General features: G+C 38.0%; 1 protein-coding gene across 7 annotated transcripts in view; it reads left to right on the plus strand.

Moving 5' to 3' along the window:
- CCSER1 (coiled-coil serine rich protein 1) overlaps nucleotides 1-18545 on the plus strand; it is a 755676-nt gene that overhangs the window by 366877 nt on the left and 370254 nt on the right. For 5 of the 7 annotated variants that reach the window (XM_076336760.1, XM_076336758.1, XM_076336761.1 and 2 more), the window contains exon 8: nucleotides 454-531. The exons of the other annotated variants lie outside the window; for them this stretch is intronic. In XM_076336760.1, the coding sequence (XP_076192875.1) occupies nucleotides 454-531 (78 nt within the window). The remainder of the gene's footprint in view (nucleotides 1-453; nucleotides 532-18545) is intronic. 7 annotated transcript variants of the gene reach the window in all.

Genomic DNA, 18545 nt, shown 5'->3' on the forward strand with positions numbered 1-18545 from the left:
TTTTTAAACTTCGATCCAAACATTTTCCTGCAATATATTGCTTTCCTGTTGATTTTGCCTTTTAACTTTACTGTTGGGCCATCCAAAAAATAATAAAATTTAAAAAAAAAAAAGTATATCATAGCTTGTTCTAGATGAACAAATTTTTGTGTTCTCAGTTATCCTCTTGTATTACTTTTTTGTAGACACAGTATGTTTGCTTATTTGTGCATACGTTTCAGCCTTTGAATGGGGAGTTCAGTTAAAATAAAGGAAATGCAAAGTACTTACCCATTAGTGAAATACTTACTTTTACTAATTAAAAGTAAATATAGTACAGATTGCAGTTGCATTGTCAACCTAATTCTGTTGGATTTTCAGTGTTGTTTTTGAGCTCTTTTTTTTTCCCAAAATGTAGAAAGATTTCCGTAGAACTTGATTGGAAATGTGAACTCCTGTGTGCTTTTCTTTCAGAGTACGGACATGAGTCCAGCTAGTAGCACCACCTCACTCCCTGTTAGCCCTCTTCCTGAGGAGCCATTATTTTTCAAGGTACAGTTAATTCATTTCATAATAAATATTGTATATGAATTTTAGCTAATCATGTTATCTAACGTACTATTGAAGTCCTATTACTACTGCTTCCTTTTCTTTAAATTACTGATACCAGCAGACGTTCTTATGTGTCACAATACCATGCAGTTTTCAAGAAGTACCTAGAATAAAACGTTATCGGTTTTGAGAAGTTTATTCTTCCAGCAGACTAGAGCTATAAACCGTTATTTATAAGACTGTGTTTTTATCTATCTCATCTGCCGGTGATACATTTTGATATGTGCATTCCTGTATATGTGTGTGTATGTCATTTTTCATAAACAGATTTATCTTTATATTGCATTTCAAATACATGTTTTAATGAAACAATGATTAGTTACTGCAAAGATACAGGAGACATTAAAGATCTGTCAAAGAACAGTTTTGGCGTAAATCCAATGTAAGCCATAGGCCTGTCATTTTAGTGAATTTTAATAATAAATGATGGGATGATATCTGCAACTTCGAAAGGTTTAAGCTGTGAGGAACAAGTGGCCCTATGTCACCTTTTCACCTGAATTCATGGTATCCAGCACTGGGACACAGAATGGCCTTAGGCAGAGCCCGACTCTTGGAAGAGGTCTCCTGAGGCCACCCAGGTATTCAGAGCAGTGCTGCGGCTGCAGGCGAAGCGGTTGCCTTGCCAGTTGTTTGCTGAGGCAAGGGAGAGGGAACCTGGGTTTTCAGCACCATTGTCTCAAACGTGTGTCACACTATGGACAAAGTTACACTCACAGGAACATCCCTTTTAAAATTTCCCCTTTCCCCGGTAAGTTTCTGCCTACTGTATGAAAACAATTAGTAGCTTGGCTTGTGTTTTCAGTTGCTTTGTGATGATGCTGAATTAAGGCTGAGGAAGTAGAATTAATGAAGTTTGATGATGTAAAGTTTGCGTCTCTCCTGCACTTGCCTCCAGCGCTGGAAATACCAGCCTCCTTCAGACCTGGCCAACCCCATAAAAAAACTTGGTGGTTTTTTTTTTCTTTTTCCCATATTTTGTATGTCTGTGCAAGAGTTGTACCCTACAGTTCATAACCAGCTAGCTAGCCAGCTGATTCCTGTTACTAGAACTGTGTTAAGGACAGTTAAGGACTGTGCTTGCTTGGGGGTTTCATCAGTGGAGGTACAGATGGGATATCTGTGGTCAGCTATTCACCGATTCTCATTCCTCTTTTGGGATTTAATGTTTTCAAGACCCCTAGCTCTTGATCAGATTTGGCTGAAATTGAGCAATGTTGTACCAAGATACTAGAGCACACAAGTCTTTTTTCCTTGGGAAGCCACATTAAATGCACGTTGAAGTCTACTCAACATTATAAGACAGATTCAGTAGTTATTGTTTCTCCCTGTGCCTGGGAAACCACTAAGATACATCACATACAAAGAAATGGGCTGCTCAGCTCAGATAAAGGTGTAAGAGGTAAGAAAATCTAACTTGAAATAGTTACAATAAACTCTCATGCTTTTAAATTCTCAGCTGAAGTAAGGAAACACTGCTCTGTTTGCATCAGGAGCACTCTGACAAATACACTGTAGTGCCTTTATTTATTTTTAAAGGAAATGGTGCTTGTATAGCTCAAAATGGGTTGCAAATGACTTCTTTGAAGTGGAATAGTTGCTCTAATAAAAAAATGAAGGTATTCATATTAAAAGTCTCCTTCCTTTATATTTAATAGTAGAAAATGGTACAAGAAACTGGAAAAAAAGGGCAAGAAGCATTATTTAATCTTTCATTTTCAGTCAGTTTTCAGAACAGCAAACATTTTCCTTTGGAATTCAAGTAAAATGGAAGCCAGACCAGGAAAAAGTCAAATACATCTCACAGCCAATGCCCTTAAGTAGAAATAAAAGTAATATAAAATGTAACAGTTTCTGTTATTTCTCCCTGACTCACTCCAAGAGAGAGATCAATACTGTTCCAGTAGTAATGTGAATGACTGGTTTTACAAGCCATAACCCTCTCCAAATACTGTCAGTCTATAATACTGGCTTTTGATGATGGGATGATACATTTCCCTTAGCAACATGATAATAACCTTTCCCACCTCCTTGCTGTAGAAATGAAGATTGAAAAAGAAATTCCATTCTGTGGTTCTGAAAACACAGTTGTAACGAAGCAGGGCGGTAAAAACGCTGCATCTCTTTGGGATAGCTGAAGATCCCTGAGCTAATGAGCTTTTATATTAGACTGTGAAATGAAACCAAGCCCCTGTTCTCAATCGCACCTGTTTTTATACCAAGAAAGAGAACTGTCCTTTCTTGGATATTGTCAGTTCATCTTCAAAAGAAAGTCTGCATTTCTGCATAAAGAAAGAATGCAAATCCTGTCATCATACTCTTATTATATCTAACTTCACCAAAGCAGATGCCTGTCATTTTTGATCCCACAGGATATGTGCTCTATAATATGAAAGAGAACCTAAGCTTGTTCAAAAACATTTTAAGATTTTGAATTTAATCTAAGGAAAGTCGGAAGCAAGATTCCCATGGGAGTGCTTGCATGTTGCATCTCAGCTCTGGTAACACTGAACTCTGCTACCATTTTCACAATATATTGCGCATGCTGTGACATGCGGCACTGCCGGAAAGATCGAAATCATGTGAGACCATACTCAGGAATATTTGGAGGAAAGTCTTTTCCAGTACAGCAAGAGATACTCCACCTGGGTCCATTGTATACCATTATTTTAATGGAATCATTATGCTTTATTTATGTTAAGACAGTACCTTTAAAAGAGTGTCAGGGATACCTAGCAAAAGGAATAGAAAACAATTGAGTAAGAAATAAGCGTGGCCAACTCCAGTGCTATTTAATCCTAAAAGCAGCCCTGAGAAAATGAAAACGTAAACGTACCATTAATGCCATTCAGCAACCTTTGCTCCATAACTGTTGTAAATAGTGAAGTAGCAATGGAATTTGGTTTTGCTTGAGGAAAGAGCAACTTTGCACAGTAGCCAGAAGTACAACCAATTTTTTGTGTGGCTTCGGGTTTCCTTCTCCCTGTGCAGGTAGCGACACACGTGTTCGGAGCAGTCTTCTCTCACCATGCTCTTTAAAAGCTTAGAAAAAATCCTGTTCGGACATGTATGCAGACAGTGCACTTTTGAAAAGCTTTTCTGAACCAATTTTTGATAAAACACTCATAGGCATTTCTTTTTAGTGAGGGTTATTTTTATGTCAAATTCCAGCTTTCAATCTTCTTCTGTTTCCCATGGTTAAAGCTATTTAAAAAAGCAAGATCTTTTCCTGTATTATGGGAAAAGTTTATTTCTTCTCTCACAAAAGAACATCTTCTTTGTTGGTGGTTTTGCACTTAAAGCTTTCTGTAGGGAGGATCTTCCTTTGAACAAAAGTTCTTGAACATCCCTCTGTCCCTGTATAATATTTCTTGAAGAATTAGAGCCTTATCTTGGGGAAAAAAGTTATGTCACAGTTGAAAAATTTCAGAATTAAGAATCTGAAATACAACAAAGCAGACTGGTATTTCTCATGCAACCTTAACTCAAATGTTATTCTGCGTTATAATAGCAAATCTGTACCTGGCTCAAATGTGGGTGACTTTTAATTTTGACTACTTAAGTCTATGCTCATAAACTGTAATTAACAATAATCTTGCCTTTCATTTATAATATCAGTGAAGGAGGGGCTATTTCTGACAGGTCAATTTACCAAGCAATGTCTCATCCATTTTTTAGAACCTGTTCCTTTCTCCTATTCATTATACTGTGCTTTATTATAACAGTATTTTATTATTTTTTAAATTATTCTAAAATATAGTGACAGGCACTTTTAAGAAGAGATCTATGACAGCCGTTTAGTACATAAGATATCTAATATTACCTAATTATACATCATCTGTTATAATGAGCACCAGTCTCGCTGGTTATTAGCCACAACCAAGTTGTAAATAGTAACCATAACAGTAATTATAGCAGTGTTTAATTGTATTTCAATTCCATGATTAATCTCAACCATGCTTTACTAATTGGCATTAAACATAAGAGAAAAATCCTTACATTCTTTCCTTTCTGCTTTGAGGGAGCTGAGAATTTTCCTTCAGCATTTATTATCTTACTGTGTTCTGACTTCTGTAATTAATACTCTTGATGCTAATTCCCCGAGTAAGAAATGGAAATGCCAGCACAAGTAGCAAAAGCTAACAGTTCTTAGCAGTGTTACCACTGCTGTAGGTCTAATAAGGTATAGATCTATACTAAATTAGGACTATACCAATAGTTCTGCCACTCATCCTGCAGCTCTACAGGCTTCTGTAAACGCAGATCTTTGCAGTCACTAATGGGCATGACTCTCTGGCAGCTCATGACATTTGTGCATACAACTTCAACAAGAGATAAATTTTCCATCTGGTCAATAATCAGATTAATATTTTTACTGCAGAAGTTTGGAATAATCAATATGACAGTCACAATAATGATCGCTGGTTAGCCAAGGCAACTTATCTTTGAGAGTGTGACTTTACCTATCTAGATGAAGAATGAGGTCTTGTCCTAACTTAGTCAGCAACGATGACAACAAATTTGGCCTATACTTCAAAAAAGCTTCTTATGCTAGTTGACACACAGCCAGCCTATTTACCCTCTCTTCCTTAAATGCACTATTTCCAATATTTTAAGTATTTGCTGGCACTTCTTTGAATAAGACCATTTTAATGTATTGTTTCTTTTTGTTTTCAGAACGGACTCTGATATAATCACATACACATTATGACCCATGGACAGATACAGGTTAGGGTTCGGTCGTCCTCTTTCATGGGTTGGAGGCCTCATTAGCTCTTGTCCCTCTCATTCCACGCTCCACCTGAATTTCTGCTTCCACTGAGCAGCATGTAAGCTCTGAAGCCTCTGTGTTTTTTCTTTGTTACAGAAATATTTTTGGTATTTCTACCAAAGTGAATAGAGTTATAGAAGTATGACTCACTCAACCCCACCTCTCCTAATCTGCCCCCTCAATCTCCAGGTTATTTTAAACCAGTCGTTCATCATTCTTCAGTGGTTTAATCGATTCCTCCCACTCTTTACTTTTATTTCCTGTATCAGTATTCGCTTTCTCTATGACTCCTTATGTCTTACTGGTGTAGCACAGACTTTCAAAAGTCAGGTCATACAGCGGCTTTCTGCCTTTGATGAAAGCCTTCAATTTTGTAATTTCTGAGAAAAGACTTATACATCTGATTTGTTTTGCAGGCTTTATCGTCGTAGTGTATGAGATCTGCAAAAGCACTGAATTTATTCTGAAGGTAGGGGTGAGAAGCAGGTATTACGGGTCCTGTTGCAGAGAAGCATCTGTGCATCTATTCACTCTCTATTCCCATTTCTCAGTAGCTCTGTGCACACTTTTCCTAAAGAACAGGGCTATGCCAGCAAGTCTGTCTGAGTAGAACCACATCACCTGTTTCATCAGTGATATTTGCATCAGCTCATCCAGCAGGGTGTGGATGGGGCTGTGAAATCCTCCTCCTAAGCTTTGACTGATGTGAAATGGGCTGTGAAATCCTCCTCCTAAGCTTTGACTGATGTGAAATGGAGTGACAAAGAATAACATCATCAAAACAGAGCTTAATGGAAGGAAAAAAAAAATATACTTGCCCAGTTTTCCCCTGACCTAGTAATCTCTTTCAGGTCTTAGTTTATTCTGGCCTGTAAACTGATTCTGGGAAACAAGTTGTCTCTCTCCCGGCGTGCTCTCTGTGTCTGCCATTGATTCCGACTTCTTGCTCTTGTTGAAAATGCACTATGTTTATGGTCAAATTTGAACACATCTTTATGTACTTTGTATGTATCCATTGAACACGTTGTCCGGTATGCCATGGAACCAGAAATATCTACCTCTTCCTGCAGGTTTTGAAAGGAGGAGGTACAGAAGACAATGGAGCTATTGTATAACCTAAAAATACTGCTATACAATTTTAGGAATATTGTATGTGAGTTAATCATTCAGGTAATGTTACTGCTTAGCTATTTCGGGTTATTAGACTTCCCTGCAGGAAAGTGTTGGATTTAGCTCTCTTAGGGGAAATTGGGTGAGCAAGAAGAAACAAATAGATTAAATAAGCAGTCTCCCAAGGCGGAGTAAAGACCAGGACAAAAGACTGCCTCCAGGGTTGGGTCTCCATCCTTGTTTGGTTAGTGGCACTAATTAACCAATCTAAGTGTAATGAAGTGTTAAAAACTAGGCTGTAGAAGAGAGTGAACATCAAGAACCCCTCAATGGATATTCTTTTCTGAATGACTGGTTTATAGTTAAGGAAGAATTTATCACCCAGACAAAAGTGGTCTTGAGTGCCTGTGGGTAATGTATACCTGCCAGGCTTCATGTATGGAGAAGACAGACAAATATTTATACATTCTGTACACAAGATGGTACTTCCTGAGGTTACCATTTCCTTCAGGGCTTGCAGCTCAAAGTTTGGTCTGAGAACAAAATACTTCAAGAGAGGTAGTAGCTGAAGGCCCTAACACCCAAAGTGCGGGATCATTCAAGAAAACTTGTATGAGCTCAGAAGTACAGTTGTCCTGGTACAAAGACATTTTACAAGATTTAGGTTTTTCTTTTCCTTTTTTTTTAATTTTTAATTGCACGGAGTGTAGGTACAATATTTCCTGGTGTCACTGATACAATTACTGAAAGAATCAGGAGTAAGACTGGGAACTACGCCTGTATTGCCTGATTTCTTTCTGCCTCTATGCCTTGATCATAACTGCCTGCCTTTCCCAAATTTTGGGAACATGCATTTTCTCTTCTTTTAGTATGTTTTCCTTAATTTATTGAAACTTTCTTCATAGAGTGAGAGTGAGTTCAATATTTCAAAATTGCAAGCCATTGGCTTATGCAAAATTGGTGCTTTTAATACTATAAATTCAGTTATTTTCTCAGCAAGCCATATACAGAAAAAGGATTAATGTCTGTCTTCTAAAATCTCCAAAAGCAACCAGAAACACAGATGATGCTTCAACCAAAGGTATGCAGAAGGATCATCATTACTTTTTTTCAGTTAACAGGGTTTCCAGCATAACTTAAAAATTAATATAATTAGTACTACAAGGGTAAATATTAGGTTCATTCAGGTTCCTTCCCTCAGGCAGACACATGATCACACAATGAATTCTGATACGTATGTACAGGGTAAGTTTTTCCTGCTGAGTACTCTGTATCTAAGATTAAAAAGTCATAAAACTTGTAGCATTACAGGTTGCTGAAAACATGTTATCACTAAGACTATGAAAAAGGATTTTCTTGAAGCCCCACGTGGGGATCCTGATATCCCCAGTAAGAGCACTTAAAGTTCTTCGTCCTAATCATCTCAATACAGATAGTAAATCCTCCTAATTTCCCTTGGCTAGGGACCGATAGTCATAAGTAAATCTGGGGCAGGACATTGGCATTTGGAAAATATGATGAACATTCTTTTAGTGAGCAAAAGTATTCCAAAGGGTTCAGAGTTAAATTCTGTTTAAATCAATGGCGCAGTGCCCATTGACTACCGTGACATGTGCCTTCAGTTCATGGATGCCGTGGATTATGTCAGAGGCATCGATTACTGTAGAAGTGAAAATGTAAATCTGTACTGACCATTTTAACCCCATCAATTATTTTAGAGGTGAAAATGTGAATCCGTATAGACCATTCCAACCCAAGAGTATTTTTTGTGGTTGTATTGTAAATGAGATAAAATTGGAGTGGTTTCATAAATTTCATGCAATATAATTAAAATGTAGGACTGTTTGCAATGCAAGAATTTATTTAATAATAATAATGATTTGGTTTCCAGTATGTGTTAGAATAATAGATGTTTTCTTCCTAGCATAAATTAAACAAACTGGGGACTTGAAGATGGGTCTCCTACATCTCAGATGAGTATTCTCACAGTAGCAGGTGGTCTCTCACTCTCTTTTTCTGGCCAGTGATTGCATTTCCCAACCAGAAAACCTCTGAAAGACACTTGCATGGAAACTTAACATATTTTTGAAAAAAAGTTTTGGCTTTGTCAAATAAAAGTTTTCAAATGGAAAACATCCGTTAAAAAGTTCCTTGCCTCTTCTATTAAAACACATATAAACAACTTTCCCAGTGTCTAAATAAGTAATGTTAATGACCCAGCCACATGTTTTCCAACATAGTCCTTTACTGTAGGAAATACAGGGTTGGCATTTTGAAATTCTTTTGAAGTTGGATGTCTCAAAAGTACGACACTAAAAATAAGTGACTGATTTCATTAATGCTCTCCTAGAGTTTAGAGACAGATATTTTGGTGAGCAATTTAGACAGCCATTAAGGAGAGTGGGATATATTCTGTTAAGCTTAATCACCTGAAATTAAAAGCAGGATTTAATTGCTGAAACACAGATACCTTGTGCCACTTAAGAAACCCAGCTATATTCTGCCTTTCCTCCAGCTGCCTCTCTGGTAGAGCAGAAAAGTACTGAGAGGTGATGAATACTGCTCTGCTGTAGTTTGTTTTTTGTCGTATTCCTGGTGGTTTTTTTTTTTTTCCTTTGAGTTTGTCCCTTGGTCATAACTCTTGGTCATAACTCTTGGTAAGTTATAATCTCCCTTGCAAGCCACATGTTTATGCTGGGCTGTTTAATTTTGCTGAGGAAACTGGCTTATGGGGAGCCTTTGAGTGTGTGATACAGCTGAGCTAGGTGACTTACAATGTTGGGTTGGGACTTTTCCAAATGCTGTTCCTCTTCCCACCAACCCTGTGCATGGTTGCATAACATTACAGCTATTTTTGTGTATTTAAATACTAGAAGTGTAACATAGAATCATAGAATCATAGAATCATTGAGGTTGGAAAAGACCTCTAAGATCGAGTCCAACCGTCGACCCAACACCACCACCCACTAAACCATGTCCCTAAGTGCCACATCTACACGTCTTTTAAATACCTCCAGGGATGGGGACTCCACCACTTCCCTGGGCAGCCTGTTCCAATGTTTCACCACTCTTTCAGTAAAGAAATTTTTCCTTACATCCAATCTAAACCTCCCCTGGCGCAACTTGAGGCCATTTCCTCTCATCCTAAATAACATGGTTATTGTATTGTTGGGGTAAGTTTCTCATTTCTGAAAGGTGTGATGTACCCTGATTTTAAGCCATAGCATCTGCATTTCATTTACTCTCTGCCCTTTTCCTTGCTTCCAGTGCAGTTCAGTACGCTCATGATTGGTAGTGAAATATATTTGCACGTTTAAAGTGACCTTTTCAAGCCTCATCATTTGTTCAGGAATCATCAAGATGTCTTTTGCCTGTTTTCCACAAATTTTTAAAAAATGGGACAAGTAAAAGAAGATTTTTATCTGTTTATTGAAGGGTTCTTAAATGTGGCTGAATGAACTGGCTCTTAATAGTGGTCCAGGAAAGTTATGTCTCATCGCATGTGTAGGATAAATCTTTGTTCAGGCTTCTTCATTTATCAGAGATTAATGAGAGCCCTGAAAGGTTTTGGGGAGGGAGACAGTGGAAAGTGTCGGTCACTTATTCCTTTTTAAAATGTCGAAAAGCTACAGTCTCTAGGCTGTAGGTATGTTGCATTGTTGTCACGGGGAACATGTATGGGAAAACGCTATTCCTATTTCAAGTAGTTTACAGATAACTGTGACACTTTTTCAAAAATATTATAACTTTTAGATACTGTAGTACACTTTTAAACACTTTTTTGAATAAAAAGAGGTGGAGATGATGCACTTACAAATTGCCGTTTTAAAAAAAAAAGAAGGGCAAAAGAAAAAAGAGCACTGCCTTCATGGTTGAAAGAGTTGATAATGGGAGGGGGAAAAAAAGGCCCTTAAAAAGACTTAGTCATTTGATTCTGACAAGGTGAATAATGAGCAAAATATTCAGCAGATCGCCTGACAGAAATTCACAGGGAATACATGAACTGAGGAAGAAATTTCTTTTTTTCTCTTAGATTTGATATCTTCAAGCAAGGATGAATGCTATAGATGAGAAGGAATAACACAGTTTTAATTTGGATAATGTTTTCTAAGTGTTTTAAACTTACACAGCTATGAGGGGAAGAGCTGTACACTGTTATGGGTAGCCTTGTGATAGATTTTAGCATTTTAAACAGGAGTTCGAAAAGATTAAATTAAGGCTAATGAGGGCATAGTGGAAAAAAGTTCTCCTTAGCTACATGACAGATTGTGGACGCGCCTGATTCCCAGATCCGTATCTGTAAAACGCGGTGTTTGTTTGTTCTCATGAAAGGCAGCTTTCCTTTGTGATAAAATGATCATTTCACTTCACAGGATCTGGCTTTGTAGTTAATTCCTAACAGTTTTTGATCTGTGAGAGAACAATGAACATTTATGTCCAAATAATTGTAGGTTTTGATGGGATTAAGATTAGCAAGGGCATCGTGGATCAGGATATACGAACAATGAATGGATAGGTATCCTTAAGTACAGAACCGAGGATTTGAAAAGGGATGGGAGGAATCCTTTTCCATTGACGCTGAGTAGTTCAGTTCAGTTCCTAGATAGCAGATAATAAAGCTCATCACTGTCGGCAGCACGGTTGCTCTTTGTTAGGAATTGGGAATGATGGGGACCTCCTGTCCCTCCCAGTCAGTTCTTTACTCTTGTAGAACTTACTCTCAGCAGTTTGTATAGTCCCAATCATAATTTGATTAAAGGCACCTTAGAGAAGGTTTTTCATCCCCTAATGGTTCTGTTCCTCTGGTGTCTGACTATGTCCGTCACTTGAAATCAACGTTACCATTTGCTGTAATTGTTCCATTTCTGGATGTCTTCCGTAACCAAGAAAGGACTGAATGAGCATAATTGATTTTTTCCCTCCACGTAGCAGGATCCTTCCAAAACAGAGTGAAGTTTCATATTTATGTGAAAGGGAGAAGCACATAATGCTCCACATGACTGTACAGAGCAAATCTTTGTTTCTGGTGCTTCTAACAAGATGTGTAAATAGCCAGTTTATTTCAATAAATCAGTAAATAGAAGTAAGGGTCAGGAAAAAAATTGGTGTATCTAAAACTGAACAAAGGGAAGATTGGATCTGAGGAATAAAGAGTTGTTTTCAAGGCCAATTAAATATCAAGTTTTTACAAGCAATGTCAAACAAATACTATTGCTGAAGTTTTTTGTTTACCTTTCACTAAAATATCTGAAGCCTCACCTCTTTCACAGGCTGCTGTGTCTGCATCAAATTTAAAATGCCCTGGAAACATGCACTGACTGAAAATCTGCAGGGTATAATTATGTATCTTATAAAAATAGATGCAATAAAAACATGAAAAAGATAAATAGGAAGAAAAGTGAACGTTTAAAATAAAGTAGTTAATTTGGCATGCCAGTGTTAAAGAATTTAGGAGTTTTACACACACACACACACGTTACCAATTTTTTTGTTCTATGAGAGAAAAATTTTGAAGATACTAAATACTGTTTTCATGCTGGTATCGCAACTGTGAAGCAGGATGAAGTTAGGATACTGTTTGAGGGGGGAACTAGGAATATAATGTTGACTTGCTATTGTTTCTGCGTGATTGTTTGGATTGCTATAGGTCAGTTTTCTTTGATCAAATTTTCAATCTCTTTGGACATAAAATAAGTGTTCCTGTATTTGCAAGCTCAATAGGCCAGCATCTTTCTGCAAGCAGTTCTGGATGTGCCTTCGCTGCTCTGTCCACAGCGTGCTCTGCTCACTGAGCAGCACTAAGAGGAGGCATTTTGTGGAAAGGAAAGGAGTTTGTCGAACCTGACCACCTGAATTCTAGTTGTCATATTGATAGAGAATTAAATTTGGATGAGAAACAGTTTTCCTGTCCCATGGAAATGTCAAACATTTCAGACATTCTCCTGCTCTGCACAAGCACAAAACAAGCAGATCTTAAGCCACCTCATTTGCCCACCCCTAGTTATAAGCAGCAAAGCCTTTAGCTGTGATAGTGAGGTATTTGTCATAATTAGAAATGACCAGAACGGTACTTGTGGCTTCTCGGTACCTTCATTATTTTGCTTTATGCTTTGCTATATTCTTGAGGACACTCCTTCAATTGCAAGTTTGTATATTTGCTGTTTATTGCCATGCTTATAAACATTTTGAATTAATAACATATACAGGCCTTTAAGTTATTAGTCCTTTAAGCCTTTTGCTTCAGTCTCCTCTTTTGAATATCTTTATCCTCTCTCCCTCTACAACCACGGAATGGTTGATTCCAGTACTTTTCGTCTGATTTCCATAATTATCCTTAGTGATGCGTGAGGGTGAATGCAAATTTGTTAGCAAAATGATAATTCCTTATCATGACAAGAAAAAAACATGCAGAATTATCTGTCCATAAATTAAAACATTATTATTGAGTTTAATCTATTTTATAAAGCGGTATGCACCTCTTAGACAGAAAGAGGTCCATAGAGTAAATGAAATTAATTGGGGAAAAATTAACAAATGTTATGAAGCTGTCATTTTTTTATATATCAATACTGCTATCATATAAATGCTACTCATGTATCATCTAGATGTCTTCAGCATGCAAATTTGAGGGGACTGATCATCATAAAAATGAATTCTGAGGTGCCGAGGCTCTTGGCAAACACTAATAACACTCCTATAGGATGAAGAGGTGTTGTCATCTTCCTTTCACAGAAAGAGGCTTGAGGTATTTCCACTGTATTGGTGACACTGCATGCTGTCCTGGTCTCAGACAGGGGAACTGATTCTGCTTTTCCTGGTTTCAGTTTCCAGCTGTTAGTTATTCCTCACCGACCTGTGTCTTACTCAGAGGGGTAATCTTCCCATTCAAAACAAGAATTCTGCAACTCCTTTGCTACCCAAACTGGGGAGTCAAGCCCGCTCTGCAAACAGATCTCCCCATTCACAGTCGTGTAGGAAATGATAATTTTTCTTTAAATAACGAAGTGGTATCTGAGGAATATTTACTATATTTTAAGATAACTTTCAATTCAATATAGCATTAAACAGAGAAGTAATTGGTACTGTGTGATGCATCAGTTCTCTGTATAATACCAAAAATTCTTCGCTTATAGGAATGAAAAGATAGCTTGAAAAAACTATTTTTCAAGTTTGCATTATATTATTTGATGGGAAATGTCGAGTGTTAAATATTCCTTTGTACAGTTCTTTATTATTTTCTGTCTACAGAGTCTTTCCGATGTCATATGGAAGTGAGTTTCATTTTTTTTCTGTTGTATGTTGTTTCCCTGTGGGAGTCTGTACACCAAGGGCTTTAAGTGTGGAAATATAAATAGCAGGCATTTGTTAAAAAAATGTAGTCACTCTTCTGCCACAAGGAGACGAGGTGTAAGTGTCCATTTGTATTCAATCCCTTCTCTAATATTTTCATAATTTTTTTTTGTGGTTTGTGGAAATCATAATTGCTCACCTGTTTGTAGGAATGTCTTGCACACCTCCATTAATCATTCAAAGCACAGTGCAGGCAAGCTTTGTGATACAGTTAGCTTAAAAGAGTATTCCCAGAAGGGTCCAAAAAGGCAAAATTAACGGAACCTAAGCAAGTGCATGCCTCACCAGGGAACAGATTAAGTTAAATTGGCTTATGATTATGATTTAAAGTGCATCAAATGTTCTTTTGTGATGTATCTAAGAGGTTGCTATTTGACTGTCCAATTGCAGCAGCTTCATCCCTTCAGGCTGTATTGGCAGGCTGAAAAATATAACTAAACATGATGTTGTGAACGGGAGTGCAGCTGATCACTTTGTCAGGTGCTTGTATCCCTCTGACTGTAGGTGATTTGTCAGGAGAAAAGTCAGAAAGATGACTGCAAACAAAGGTAACATTTAATGTCAGAGCGAGCCTAATGGCAGAGGAACGAGTAGTCAAGAAACAGTGATGTGACTTTAGTCAAACAAAAGATCAGAATCAAACGAAGCGCTTGCTCTATGTGTTTGAAGAGCTCGGTATGGTGATTCTGTAGGCTCTTGCAGGCCAGGAGTTTGGGGCTTGTTATTTCACACAGCAAGAGCCAAAGTGAGTCCAAGCCCTGCAGTTGTAGTGTTTCTGGGCAGTCGGTTGTTCCAAAGGTGTCCAATTCAAGATGGGTGGATGGATGGGTGAATGGATGGACAGATGGATGTATGTCAGATAATATCAGATGGACCATGCCACTTCTGCGTAACAAAGGAATGATGCCTCCCCAGGTCCCTTCCAAAGCATAGTATGTGCACTATGGGACACCACTGACCTATAGTTTGGACCAGTGACTGAAGCAGTAATTAAAAATACCACCCTAATCAATGTGACTAATGTTGTACTTTGTACCTGCATTAAATTAGTCTGAAGGCAAATTAATGTAGAAGAGATACTTCTAACCTGACTTTTCTACATTACAAAACTTAAGAGTGCTGCCAGGGAAATTCATCAAAGGGTTCAACTGGAAAGATATCCCCTCAGATATACAATATACATAAGCTGTGCTGTGCTATTCTTCAGCCATACCGGCCTGTTATCAGCAATTTTTTTTTCTTTTGTGGTTGAGACGTAGTTTTCATAGGATCAGCTTAGGCTTAAGAATGATTAAAGGAAGTTAGCTATGAGTCCTTCGGGTTAAGGAAGTAAGTTTTCTTTAAATGAATCAAGTAACATCTTCATTCCTTGGTATATGGGTGTTATGGGGGTGAAAAAAAACCCCTGACTCTGTCATGCTGTGACTAATGGAGCATTAGACTGTTGAGCAAAACCGAGCATGTGGCAGCATAACCAAAATGTTTACAACCAAGATGTTTAGTGGAATTCGCCAATTGTTAGGTTAAATCAACAGAAGCCATCTTTCAACAGAAGCCATCTTTCTTTGCCCTGCATGAGTTCAGTTTATCAGGTGCCTCTTTCCATCTGGGTTTTTTTTCCCCCGTCTCATCTTAAATAACAGCATGTTCATAATTTCACCCTCTCGACTTGGTTTTGTCTCTGTGATATCAACTAACAGAACAAAATTATTGCACAAAACACCACATGGCTAACACCAGCAAATCTCTCCTCTATAAATGTTTTACCTAAAAAAGGGTTCAAATACAGTCTGTGATGTGACAGTTGATGATAATCCTGTTTTTAAATAGAAATGCTTACGCAGTATATGATGAGAGAGAAACACTGCTAGTATGCATAGAGGGGAGGATTCCTTTTGTGCCATTGGAAAAAAGATGTCATGAAAAGTGCGAGCACCTTACGAGATTTTACTGTGTCATACCAGCTTCTTGTAGATTGGCTCTTTGGGCAATTAAATTTTTAAAAGTAACATCTGGGCCTCGTTGGGATTTTTATGGAGAGCCGATTGTATTTCTTACTGTGATTTTCTTGGCCGCAGTGTAGCCTTGTCCCCAGTGGTGTTATTAGGAGTCTCCTGCAGAGAAGTTTCAACTCCACTTGTTATGCTATTGTTCAGCAAAAAGGAACACGCTCAGTGCTCTTGACAAATTGTGATAGCCATTTCTGATATTAAAACCATTTGGCATAAAAATTAGTATTTACAGGTATCATGGTGGTATAAACAAAACAGCAGTAACACAACATACTTCAAAGAAACACCTTACAGAAATTACTGTCATTTATTTAAGCTGCAACTCTAGCTGTGAAATTATTTAAAAGCACTGAATAAAAGTCTGATAGATAAAATTACTACAAAAGAGCTTTAAAAAGGTACAAAACCCTAGTCAGTTACCTAGGAATATGACAATGTTACAGCCTTAGCAAAATTATATACTTGTAGGGATAATATTTTTTGTAAGACAGCTATCATCTCACTATGAAGAGTCAACTGAGGACGCCCACTGATATTTTAAAATTCAATTTAAAAGTCCGTATTGTTAACTATTTAATTCCTCATCTGAAGAAGGATACAGCAAGCATTAATATATCTGCATAATTTCCTGTGTATTTTTTTTAGGAGTGTCAACTCTTATTTATATGCCAGATGGGAGCATTATAAGAACAAGCCTATAAGCTGAGAAAAGCTAATAGACACATTAAGATGGGCAGAGTATATGATCACTAGGAGAAAGGACATATCGTCAAGTCATATTAGCTAACGTGATACTCGATCAGGCATTAGATAAAAATTCATTTCTGATTTGTCTTTTGCATGCCTTGTAGTCCTATTTGGTTTAACTTGCTACTTTACTTTTCTTGTCAGGGGACTGGAAGAAGTCTGTATCCAATGAATTGCAGACAAACAAGAATTATCTGGGAAAAGTAAAAATACATAATTTTAGGGCAACAGATCTCTTGCATCCGTGAATCAAATCAACATATATTATTAGGCTAGAGCTTATTTAAATAATTATTAGGCTATGATTATTAAACTTGAAGTCACTTTTCTAAACTTCATGCATGTAACAGATTTAGGCACGTTTTGCGATGTTCTGAGCTGTGTGATTCTCTGCTGAGCTCTATTCAACCGTGGATGCTTGGAACGTGAGCAAGGATCCACAGTTTTGTAAAAGACCTGTGCTGTTTTCTCACAGAGGTGGAATATGGCTGCTTTCTTCGTTGTATTTCAGAGTTGTGTGAAAAACACTGTGAAAGCATAAATAAATGTGAAGATCAGGGATCGATACCGTGCACTATAATTTGAAATGAGAAGACTTGATAATGGTAATCCAAAATGACCTTGTTTTAACCAAAAAAAGTTGTTCAGAGAAGGAATGTAGAATACATCTGTGTAGCAGATGACCTACAGAATGAATCGTATGCTTGTCAATCTTTATTATATGCGTGAAATTCTTAAGAGTGTTTCTTAAAAAAAAAGTTACTGCAACAATGTATATATAGCACAGATTGGCAGGTCTGCCATGCTCTGTTGCCCAGGCATGGAGTTGTTGGGTGGCTTTCTCAAGGTCATAAACCTTCCAGGAGGTGTGGACTTCCCTGTTTTTTTTCATTAGCAAGTAGATTATTATTCTTCAATTGGGGGAAGGAGGGGGGATTTTGAAAAGTTTCTAATTTAAAGTAACAAAACAAAAGGGAAAACTACACTATGGAGCTGTGAAGAAGTGACTTAAACAGTTTGTCAGTGACAGAAGATCCGAATCTTGTGATCTTCCACTTTGCCACTTGGTGCTCCTCTGGCTTAATCTCTTTTCAAACTTGGTATAATCTCAAGCTGCCAGAAGAAGCAGTCACAATTGCAGCCTCCCTTCTCTTCTGCCATCACACCTATTTGTACGCGAGATCCCCATTTTAATTTGACTCTACTTGCTTGCATACAGGTGGGAAATGAGCTGGGGTTGAGGAAAGGGCAGGACCTTGTCTCTTGGCACAGGACCTGCTCATTCCAATAAACTATTAATTGAACTGTAAGCCCAAGACAAGTGACTTGCAGTAAGTGACAGTATTTTATATTATTAGTCAAACAAAACTTTCTTTTTCCTTGTGTGACAAGCTAGAGCAAAATTATCTGAATGAAACAACTTTCAGTAACTTTGTAGGTGACAACGATCTGGTCTGGTCAAGAACACCTAAGCATCCAGCTTCGACTAGAATGTGCTCCCTCTGGAAGGATAACCAATGGAGATCAAAGATGCCAGGAATGAGGACAGTTTCTCTGACAGTGGGACTTCAGTACGTAAAGAGAGGCCCCAGGAGACTTACCCGAGAAGTGTTATGGGTGGCAGGACTGGACTAGGCAGTGAGAGTTCGGCTTTGCACCACTGTCACCAAGCAAATCCAATTTAATAATCAAGTGTAGGAGGTAGTGGAGTGTTGTGTGAGATGACTGATGCTTTTCTGCTCAAGAAAACAGAACAATTTTTACCAAAGTCCTTATAAAGTCCATATAAACAAACAAGCATTATTCTGCTTTTGAGAAAGGCCCATCCTGGAGGCAGGGGGAGGTCACTGGTGCCTTTGGGAGAGCTAGCCAGCCCGCACCAGCGCCAGGAGCCTCCTCCTCCTTTCTCCAGGGGCAGATGAGGGAGGCAGCAGGGATCTGGGGGCTGCGCGGGGAGCCCAGGT

Source organism: Aptenodytes patagonicus, chromosome 4 (genome assembly GCF_965638725.1).
Source record: "Aptenodytes patagonicus chromosome 4, bAptPat1.pri.cur, whole genome shotgun sequence".
Lineage (NCBI taxonomy): Eukaryota > Metazoa > Chordata > Aves > Sphenisciformes > Spheniscidae > Aptenodytes > Aptenodytes patagonicus.